We start from the raw sequence: 11,449 nt of genomic DNA on the forward strand, positions 1-11,449 counted from the left end.
AATCTATTCAAATCCTGACCCCATGCAACAAAGACGCAAGCCAAATTAATAGCTGCAGTTTCCAGGAACGATACAACAATGGAATCGACTCATCCGTCACGGGAAAAATTGTCCCCTGTTTCATGTATACCAGTATTATCCTCGGTAACACAAGCTCTTCAATTAAAGGATATCCTGACTGATAGCACTGTCGATCACCCTTCTATCTTAAAAGACCAAGCAAAAAGAAAAAAAAACTAACACACACATCAACCACACTAAAATCATAATCATCATTTACTATAATGTTTCATGAAACAACTAAACTGAGCATAGGGAGACTAAATGGCCCAAACCACATCCACAATCCTAGTATATGAGTAGTAAGATTCAAAATTAGTTAAGAGTGTCACATCAGAGTAATAAGTATTAAACATCAACCAAAGCTGAAATCTTAACTATTACAGCCAGTAAAATGGTAGGAGCTAGAAAACCCACAAAACTACTACAAGACTCTGTCCCCAATCCAAATGAAGAAAGCCACCATCACCATTAAATCACTCGAGCTTTTGTTCACCTGAAACATCGGAGAAAGAAAAAAGCTAGATACCCAGTACATGAGAAATACATATTTCTTAATTCATACCAAAACAAGAGCGATTCAAATAACCATGTGACTTGGGACTACCCATTGGCGAATGAAATGACCAACTATATATGGGTAGCATGTAGTGTAGGGGTTCGATTTGGAGGGACCTTGACCTGAGTGAATATTTCTCTTCCGCTGCTCCGTTCACCCGCCTCTGAACCTGCAACAAGTCTCTAGGGCTAGAATAGCCCAGTGACCCTCCGACGATCAAGTTAGATCTCAGAGGAGGATATAGATCTAGGGTTAGGGAAGGATGACATACCTCTTTAGGTTAGAATCCCTTTGTATTTATAGACCTAGGTTTGCTTGGTCTCCAAGCTAGCGCGTGAAGGATACGCTCAGGTAACCGTCTCGGATGACATCATAGATAACGCACCGGATAAGGCGGTTATGGAGCACATGGCCAGACATGACCTAGATGATCCTATCCGCCACATATCGCTCTTGGTCACCTTCTGCTATGTACATTCTTTCAAGAGACTAATGGAATGCTTGCTTCGGTAATAAACCGAAGAGTTAACAGGAGACTTGATACCGAGCGAGTAAACAGAAGGATATACGTTGACCCGCCTATACAATCCTATAGACCGTGCCGATATGATACCTCGGTTGATGGTGGTCCGGTCAGATTACCGAGGCAATGACCGAAGCCCCCACAATAGCCCCTCAAGCCCCTGGAGCCTTGTACCCCTGCTTCAGGGTCTTGACCTCATTATATGAAACATCAGGCCTTGATCCTTTCCTTAGAGAACTACCGGAGAGTAAGCTTGCCTCGGTAGATCCCGTTTCACCTGTGCCAGAGACGAGAGCTACGTGTCAGCAATTGTCGAGGTCTCAGAATAGACAGGCTGTCTCGGCACATGCCGTGTCAGTTGATTGGTACAAAACGTCGCTTCGGTGACACGCGTCATCACGCCTAAGGTCCGAAAATCCGGCGCCTGTTCTCGGTGCAGAGCCCCTGATGCTGGCCGTCTGATGATAACACGCGTCAGAAATCCAACGGCTCGATATACGACGCTTCGTTTCCCGCGCAACCCCTCAAATTACCCGAGTATATAAGAGAGAGAGGAAAGAGAAGTCGATGAAGTTCCCCAGATTTTCAAATCGTACTGCCGCCGTCGCCTTCATCCTTTTGATAGAGATTTCGAGTGCTTTGGTTGGGAGATCTTGTACGAATTTGAGGTATGTCGATCTCCTTGCTTTAATCTTCATGTTTTGACCATTCTTTTTGAGTTTCTCGCCGTTTTCTGTGTATATTCCGGCTGAGCAACCGCTCTCGATTTGGAGGGACCTTGACCTGAGTGAATATTTCTCTTCCGCTGCTCTATCACAAAGAAGAAGCATCATCTAGCTCTATCTGGTATCGTCAGTTAGTGATGATTGAGATCACCTTTGTTCAATGACAAGGACACGTTTGGGGATACATTAAATACATAAATTAATAATTATTTATGTATGTGTACATATAAAATTCATATAATATGTCAAGATGTTATTTTTTCTACATTAAAGATTAAAATTCAAAAAAAAAATTGAGAATTGCATATCGTGTTTTCTGCATAACACAGATTATAACTTTTCGTATTTCTTAATTTTATCTAGAATATTTCTTAATTTAACCATAGAATATTGCACTTTCTGTCCTTAAGTTATTTAATATTAGGCCATAATTCGTTCACATTTCAAACATTACAGTTTTTTTTTACCAAGTTTTAAAAACTATGGCCCAAATTACAGTGATTGAAAAGCGCGAGGCGAAGGTGAGGTGACAAAGCCCATAAAAGACAAGCCGCGAAGCAAAGCGAGTGCCTTATTGAAGCGAGGCAAGCGTTGTAAATACACACACACATAAATGAGCAATATTCACTACAACATATTGCACAATATAACACTACAACACGGAAGTTCTATTGCGAGGAAATATAGCGAGGAAAAAAGATTTCGTCGCTAAAAGTACACAATCTGCGAGGAAATTCAATTTCGTCGCTAAAAAGTTACATTTAGCGAGGAAATCTGTTTTCCTTGCTAAATGTAACCTTTTGGCGAAAAATATTTTGTCACCTTTTTTAGGACTCATTAAATTTTTTATATGTAAGTCATTATTAATTATGTTCATGTATCTTTAACATCACGATGGTAAGGGATAATCAACTACATAGTTCAATATCATTAGCAAATTTATTAAAATAAAAAAGTGATAAATGGAAAAAAATAGTTTCCTCGCCAATCGCATTGAATTGATGAAATAAAAAATATGTTTCACACGAATTATATGAATTCACTTTTCCCCAACTGAAATTAATTGTTAACAATGTCAGTATGTTCAAATTCTACTAAAATTTATTGTTTGAATACAAAGATTTTTAAGTCGCTCGGGGTGATTTAACCGTCCAATATATTAGCACCAGGGATCAAATTGCCGATATTTTTACACAAAAGGACTTGCGTCTTCCTGCATCGGACACTGCATTTCAATTTGAAGGTCATGCCTCGACCATCAGCTTGCGGGGGGATGTCAACCAATAAGTGCAAATCAATTGATCAAGAAAAGAAGTCCTAATAATGTTAGCCATTTCAGTGGTTATATTTTATCATTTGCAATATCTTTTGTAAAGCTTATCACTTGTAACCGTATTTGTATATAAATACCCAAGGAATAGAACACTCTAGGTAACAGAGTGCATTCATCAATTCTATCGTATTGTTCTTTTGACTGTTATAAACCCAAAAAAAGGATTGGACATAGGGATTATAAGTTTTTGGATGAATGATGTGCTTTTCAGAAAAAGAATGCATGGGATATATGGATTGCTTTTCGTAGAGATAACTGATTATTAATTCATACAAAAAAAATTAATGAAAAGCTAAACAAAAGATAAAGTACTTAATAATTGCGAAATGTATTTTCAAAATATCACTAATCTATTTTCAAAATATGTAAGGTTAACCCCATTTAAAAAGAAACATAACAAATTATTACTATTGTAATATTGTAGTTGAGTTAAAATTGTTATGGGCGCATATACACAGTAAAAGGACAGATTAACCCACCAAAAAAAATATCGTATTTGTAGAAATTTAAAGGGCTCAAACTAATTTAGGCACTACAAAAGGTTACTAAACTTAGAGAGAATTAAAACGAAGTATAAAATAAACAAATTTAGAAAGGTATAAAGATTTATTAAAGATATATAACAAAACATTAAATTATAAAAAAATTCAATAAAAGTGAATAATGTTAATGATTTAAAAAAACAAGTTTAAAGAAATACTACGAAGGGACTAAAATTAGAGAGAAATGTTTAAAGAAATAAATTTAGAGAGGTGAAAGGATGTACAAAAGGTTTATATATAAAAAAGGCAAAGGTTTGAACTGGAAAGGAAGTTGGTGTGATGGATGGAGTGAATGCCTCCATTCAGGAGGCCACGGTTCGAATTCGCGCGGAAGCAAATGAGCTGGAGAATTATCTATTTTTAGTTTCAAGAGTTTTAGCGAGGAAAAATTTTCTCGCCTAAACTATAATTGGCGAGGAAAAAATTAGTCTAGCGAGGAAAAAATTCCTCGCAAATACATTTTGCGAGGAAAATCAGCTTTTTAGCGAGGAAACTAAATCCTCACTACAAGCCTCTCGTGTTGTAGTGTAATTTTTATGGGGTCAAAATATAATTTTAAAAAGCGTTAAAATTGTTATTTTTCATCAGATCTACCTATACCTATTTTTGACTCTCTGACCCACCACTCAGCCGTTAATCTCACTCGAAACCTGGTTTTGGATTTGGACCCAATTGATTTTGACTGAAATCGGAAGGACCTAGACAATTTCGAGCACAACTGAAGTTCGTCAGTGGTTGGAAATCATTTTCCGGTGGACGGCGAAGGTGGAAAAAGGTCGGCGGTGGATGGGTTTTAAGTTTCGAAGGGTTTTGATCGCCGACGAGGGTTGACGGTGACTGGGTGTGAGGTTTCGAGGGTTGAAAGTGGTGGGCGGTGGATGGGTGTTTAGACGTCAACGAGGGCTGTATAGGCGCCGATGAGGGTCGACGAAGGCTGGGTGTACGGTTTCGACGCCTAGTCAAGCTTTTAAGGCGCCTCACGACTAGTTGATACGAGTCACGACTAGTCGTTCGCCTCATGCAACCTCGCCTTGCCTCACACCTCTGAGGCGGTATAGGGTCGCCTCACGCCTTGTCGCGACTTTTAAATCACAAGCCCAAAATGTGTCCCTGCATTTATCAGATACGTGAACAAAGCGTGTCCGACTTACGAAAAAATAATTAAATATTCAAACACATTTTCACGTGTCGACGCTCGACACCTATTGGGAACGTGTCGAGCATGTCCGTGTCAAACACGTTTGGGATATGGATATGAAAGGCCTAGAGACCTATCCGTCCTTAGATGAAACCCATTGGATTGGAACAATTGAAGAACTCTCTGATACTTGCTACTAGATCTTTACAGGAGAAAGTCTAAAGGAATGAAGTACATTATTAAATGCAAAAGTCTTTTAGTTCATGTGAAAGAATATAAATAAACAGGGGATGCTTATCCAGTTCAGATACATATGTACTGGCAACACACATGATAGAATTAGCAATGCCAAAAGATTTCAACTTTATCCAAGCAAATGCAGAAAAAAGGCAACAAGTTGGAAGCGAACAGCTAACAAATGCATTAAGTCACCTAATGTGGTAAACATATTAAAGAAACTCTACATGGGAAAAAGTGGTTTTTAAGTTGGTAAACAAAACAAAAACTGTTGATTTTGACATTGGTACTACTGTTGTATTATATTAACGCTATCTTAAGTAAAGTCTACTTAAGCATATAGGACACGTCCAGCAAGACTTTGCGTCTCCAGATCGAGGGCTTTCCAACAGCCATCTCACAACTCTTTCAAACAGGAAAACAATAATGGCTACAATTTGGTTATGCAGAACATTATGGATCCTATGAATCAATTATCAAAGCAAAAGGAGGCCACATAGGCCACTTTGCAGCATCCCCTTGAGCTATGCATATTCAGGATGCACTCCCACTATCGTATACTCTTTAAAGGAAGTGGCAACAGTTATTGCCATAGAATTCTGAATTTAACGGAAAGAAGCACATGTTTATAGGCACAAAGGGTCATGTATTTTTGACGCAGGAGCTTAGCCTTGGTAGCCATGCGGATGACGAAGGGTTATCTTAACAAGTTCAAAGTATCTATTTAGTTTCTAGTCAAAGTGTCTGTCAAGTTTCTAGTTAATGACTTTTAGTTTCTGGTCCAAGTATTTATTATGTGTCTTAATTATCTAGTAAGCGTTGTCTTTGTTTTAATAGTGGTCTAGATATTTGGAAGGTCTTGATTAAAATTGTTTGACTTTATTAAGTCTTGGAAGTGTAAAATTTGTAATGCCTACAAATAGTTGATTTAATCAAATGAGGAGGAGTTTGAGTTGATTATTAAATATTGTGCAAGTGCATCTTGCTTGGAGTGAGTAATTCCTCCTACAACCAAGCGAGTGGCTTTGTCGCTTCGAGTGGCATCCACGATTAGTAGCATCAAGTGGCATCCGCTACCCCGGTTGAGTGGCATCCCGGGGCTATCCTAACATCGCAGGTCTCGGCCTGCGTCAATTTTGCAACTTCCAGGCCCGGAAGCATAGCATCCAATATGCATGCAAGACACGTGAAATTACAAGAGCAAAAGAAAATGATTTCTTGCTTTTATCAGCGGCAAAGAAAATGGTATTGATAGAGTGCCAAGGGGAAGACCCATCTAAATGAAGCAAAAGCATGTAACCTATGAAGCACCAACATTCGGCCCCCTTGTGCATGAATCATGATGGACACACGGGAGTATGCACATAACAGGCCTGGTGGTGTGCCCATTTAATTTTCTTTTGGTTTGGGTGGACACGTGTGTGACATGCTGAGAGAAATCTCACATTTACCAAACGTTTTTGGGGATGAAGCTGTAATACTTAAAAACATTATCATGAAATTTGGATAAAAGAAAATGATCTTTTATGTTATTCTTGCACCATTGAAACTTCAACTTGTGCCTCCGATTGTATTCTTAATGGAATATAGGTCAATTACAAAGAACAAGTCTTAGTTTTCATTACAACAACAACAACAACATAACACAACCCATCTAATCCCCAATCATTGGGGATATGGGCGGGGGATGATTGAAGACAGACCTAACCTTTGGCAATATATACACAAAGTGGCTGCTCTCAGAATACCACTAAAACAGTGGCCCCCCTAAACCTCCAAGAATTGAGGAGCTACAATGACGTTTTGTTGTAAAACCTTGCCCCCCAAATCAAAGCCAAATGGCATCAGAGAGGGCAGGTCTAAAGACCCAAATCAATTTATGTGCACATTACCATACTTCCTTCATTGATAGTTTTCATTAGTTCTATTTAATTGTGGATAAAGTATTATGTTAAGGAAATGAATCTCACATTGCTTGAGAGTGGAATGCGTGATCACTTAATAACATTTGGGACCTCTCCACTCATTGCCAATTGGTTTTGAGATGGATATAAAGTTTCCACATAATATCAGAGCGGGGCCCGTTCCACCCTACATTTTAAAAATTCACAATCCACACTCAACAACAAGCAAAAAAATGCTGCACGATGATAGGACCCAAAAGTGGCCACACGTGACATACCTCAAATACAGCTGCATGAGAGGGGGATGTTAAGGAAATGAATCCCACATTACTTGGGAGTGGAATGAGCAATTACTTAATAACATTTCGGACCTCTCCACTTATTACCAATTGATTTTGAGATGGATATAAAGTTTCCACAGTATACATGCAACACAAGGAAATATAAAAATATATTTGGCTTAAAATTTGCACGTAAAATCAAATAAGCTAGCCCAGAAAGGGGTCTCTGATGGACTTCTAAAGTTTGGCTTCTGTCTAGCAAAGACCCAAATCCTAACTAACCCATCTAGAGGCACCACCAATTGCACTCAGAAGCGTTTAGAAAATATAACGATTTTAAGGCTGGCACAGAAAGAAACACAAGTCGGAGTCGGAAAAAACTCTGTTATCTTGTCCCATCTCAGAAACTCACCTACTAGTAATCATAGTCATGAATTGTTCATCAATCATTAAGAGGAAGCAAATAAACCAATAACAATAAACAAATTATACAAGACCATTCTCTAACTCTAATGATATGACAAATACATTATACAACACACTTTCCAATTACTGATATGCAAAATCACAGGCAATTGCAACGTATTTTCTTATTCTATGATGTCTATGCAATAAACAAATTCTACAAGACCATTCTCTAACTCCAAGGATAAAACAAATACATTATACAACACACTTTCCAATTACTGATACGCAAAATCACATGCAATTTCAACCTATTTTCTTATTCAATGATGTCTATGCAATTGACTCTACCACTATTTGCTAAATTGCAATGACGGAACAAACAACCAAATGACAAATGAAAATAGATAAACTATTCTAATATATCATAGCAATCGATACCTGACCTAGACGACCGGTGATATACAGACATTCACACCTGCAGGGAACAACGTGAACCACTTTTTGTCTTCGTTTATGATTGTCATTAACTAAATGCCTCTCATTCTCATTTTTGAAGTTTGTCATGAGCTGATCACATTCTTCAGCTAGTACTCTACCACATAAACGATTACTCATTCTATTCTCGAAACATGTGCTTTAAATTCCTGCTACCAAGAACCTTAGAGTAATTGTATGAGTGTAAATTCAACCTCACTGCAGCGAGCACCACACTCAAGGAATCAGTTGTGTTTCCATCATTAAGAGAGCGAGGAAAAAATAAACAACGAGATAGTGCATAGAGTAGTAGAAAACAAAAAGACTAGAAAGGGCTTACAAGAGAAAGGAAGTAGAAAAGACAGATTCCTCCTCAAAGTGTTTGGACTCAACCTTAAACAGGGAGCAACGAAGGTCTGTAGCAGCTAGTACGGACGTCTCTCCAACAATCCTCTCGTGGTCTGGACGAGCACCTTCTCCCAGTGCAGGGAACTTAACTTGAGACGGAAAAGGATATACTTCGAAAGCGGGTACCTTGTCCTTGCGATTTTCCACAAGGCGGAACACACAAGCAAGAAGCGACGGCTTCCCTCCAGCATACGAATGAGCATGGCAGCCGGATTTCAAAAGACAAAACCATCCGTTTTTCGAGTCAAGCACATGTACGTCCACAGAATAGGAAAGGCTTGGGTGATGATTTAACAGTGTGGTGAGACCTTCGACCCCCTTGCTGACAAATCCTTTTTCTGGTATGAGAGCATGAGAGGTTAAAGGATAACCAACAGTAGACCACATACCGTAGTCAGGTATCGAAATAGGTGCTCCACTCCTGAAGGGAAAATTCTCCCATTTATACGTGGACATATTGAAAGTCTCCCATTCGGAGCGGTCTGTATTAAAAGCATACAAGAAATCTTCGTGAGTGGTATAGTAAAAGATCTTAGAGTGAACCACAGTATTGGATTTGATCAGTCCGGGGCTACCACGATTAGGACACTCCCCATAGTCGTAAAAAGGAGGGTTTGGCAAAGCAGACCACATTTCAGCATTTGGCTCAAAAGACTCGAACAACAGCGTCTTGTTAGTGAAGTGGGTAGAACGAGTCGGGTGGGCGGAGAGGACATAAAACTTGCCATTGACATGGGAAACAAAAGGGTGACGCTTGCCACCGTTCATGCGACGTGCTGGCATAACAGATAGTGGCGGTGGGGATGCGGTATCACATACATAGACAGAGCGGTCAAGGTGTGTATCTTTCTCACTCCTTGTATGGGGAGAAGCAGTTACTCTTTCACCACCGACCATATAAACCCTAGAGCCCACATTGAAAAATCCCATGGACATCGGATATTTATCGCTGGGCAATTCGATGGCAGGAGTTAAATTTTGTATCTGTTGTTTTGTCCAATCGATATCATCATGGCTCGTGCTGCTACCAGAATTACAACCAATATCCCTAACATCTATTAAGTAAATCTCATAGGCAATAGGTTTTTCCAGGTGAGAGATAATCGAGCAAACCATCTTCGTATCCGAAGACGAATCAGCAGCAGCTGACCGTGACACCAAGCCCGACTGCTCACCCCCGTCGCCAGATTCCCTCTTACGCTTGAAAGCCATTTCCCAATCACCCAGACCAGACTATTCAACCCGAGCGCAGAGAGAGAGAGAGAGAGAGCGCCAGCGAAGATAAGAGCACTGCGCTGTCAAGGGAAATTAGGGCTAGATAAATGAAGAGGGGATACACTGTAGCATTTACACCGACAAGTCAACAACTAGCAAAAATAGATAGTTTTAAAACCTGGAAATATAGCTAGACACTTCTCATTTTGAAGCTTCAACAATGCAAGTTATTATAGCTATCCTTCTACAACATAACACCAACCCCCCTTTACCCCCCGCCCCGCGTCGGTCCGTCTCATAAAGTGTATGGCATGGGTCTGCAAAACGGAGATTAAATAATAATATTTTTTTTTTAGAAAAAATTCAAAAGTCAACAATACTAGATTTTACATATCCTTAATTATGCCCTTGATTATTAGTTAAATATCTACGTTTTATTTTACATATCTTTAATTATAAGAGTAGAACAAATACTGAACTCGTGTGCAATGTATGGCTCAAACAATTACAACACGCAAATTAAAACTGAACTTGCGTATAATATACCAACCCGTGTTCAATAAATTCAACTATGCTATAAACAATAACGTAACATATCTATTGATAAACATCATAATCTTAATGAAAAGGAAATAGGTTGCAAATATACAAAAAATAATGACAGAACTCACCTAGGTGGTTTTGGTGAAGTAGATTTAGGTGGTATCGAACTTCCCAAGAGAGAGGGAGGGAGGGAGAGAAGAGAAAGTAAAGAAGAAGAATGTGAAAATCAAATGAACAATGTACATAAAATTCTATTTTCAGTGATTTCCATGATATAGGTTTGATAGCCTAGAAATAGGAAAGGAAGATGCTACGGATATTGACCCAAACACACAAATTGTACGTACCGACCATTCGTGGGATCCACTCCGGACCCGCATGGATGATCAGAGCCGTTCAATAATTTTAAAATAAAAACTGAGTGGATTTGTAAAAAATCAACTCCATCCGATATGTATAAATGCTCGATCCAATCTTCTCATTTTTTATCCAATCTTTCCATTTTTTTCCAATTTTTCAAAAATAAGAAAATTTGATCAAGCACTTACATATATCAGATGGAGCTAATTTTTCATGGGCCCACTCGTTGTTGTTTTTTTAAATTATTGAACGGGTTGGATCATCCGTGCAGGGCCCGAAGTAAGCTCTGTGTACCGTCAGTGGCCATGGTCAATGTGGTCGGGTCGCTATCCATAGAGTTTTGAATAGAAAAATGAATGTTGGCTTTGATTTCAGTGATCTTAGTGGCTTTGATTTCGGTTTTGTACAAAGGTTATATATGATTTTGGTTTTCATTTGAATAATGTCTTAATGGGTGGTTTTGAATACAATGTCTTAATGGGAGTAATTTATGGGAAGAGAGAGAGAGAGAGAGAGAGAGAGAGAGATTCATTCTTTTGATAACTTTATCACTAATTACGATCGAACGGCTGTAGATGCATATATATTTGTATGCCTAGACATTTTTACAGAAAATCGCTCTGTTTTATAATATAGATATCTACGTTTTATTTTACATATCCTTAATTATAAGAGTAGAACGTTTCTGTCTCTTCCCTCCTCATGAAACCCTATCTCTATCCCTGGTCGGGCTAGGGTT

The 11,449-nt window shown here is 38.8% G+C and overlaps 1 protein-coding gene and 1 non-coding gene across 3 annotated transcripts; both read right to left on the bottom strand.

Moving 5' to 3' along the window:
* Positions 1-260: 260 nt before the first annotated feature.
* On the bottom strand, positions 261-9,919 carry LOC131316614 (uncharacterized). Of its 2 annotated transcripts, none has more exons than XM_058346047.1 (2): positions 8,578-9,919; positions 261-556 (listed from the first exon to the last, which is right to left on the bottom strand). In XM_058346047.1, exons 1-2 carry the CDS (start codon positions 9,802-9,804, stop codon positions 485-487), a joined length of 1,299 nt encoding a protein of 432 aa, XP_058202030.1. In that variant the 5' UTR covers positions 9,805-9,919; the 3' UTR covers positions 261-484. The 2 variants fall into 2 exon arrangements, with proteins under 2 accessions (XP_058202030.1, XP_058202031.1); XM_058346048.1 differs by having other exon boundaries at positions 8,525-9,918.
* LOC131318226 (small nucleolar RNA snoR100) lies at positions 6,917-7,025 on the bottom strand. The gene has a single exon (XR_009197561.1). It is a non-coding gene; the product is annotated as a small nucleolar RNA snoR100 (small nucleolar RNA).
* Positions 9,920-11,449: the final 1,530 nt, after the last annotated feature.

Source organism: Rhododendron vialii, chromosome 2a, assembly GCF_030253575.1.
Source record: "Rhododendron vialii isolate Sample 1 chromosome 2a, ASM3025357v1".
Lineage (NCBI taxonomy): Eukaryota > Viridiplantae > Streptophyta > Magnoliopsida > Ericales > Ericaceae > Rhododendron > Rhododendron vialii.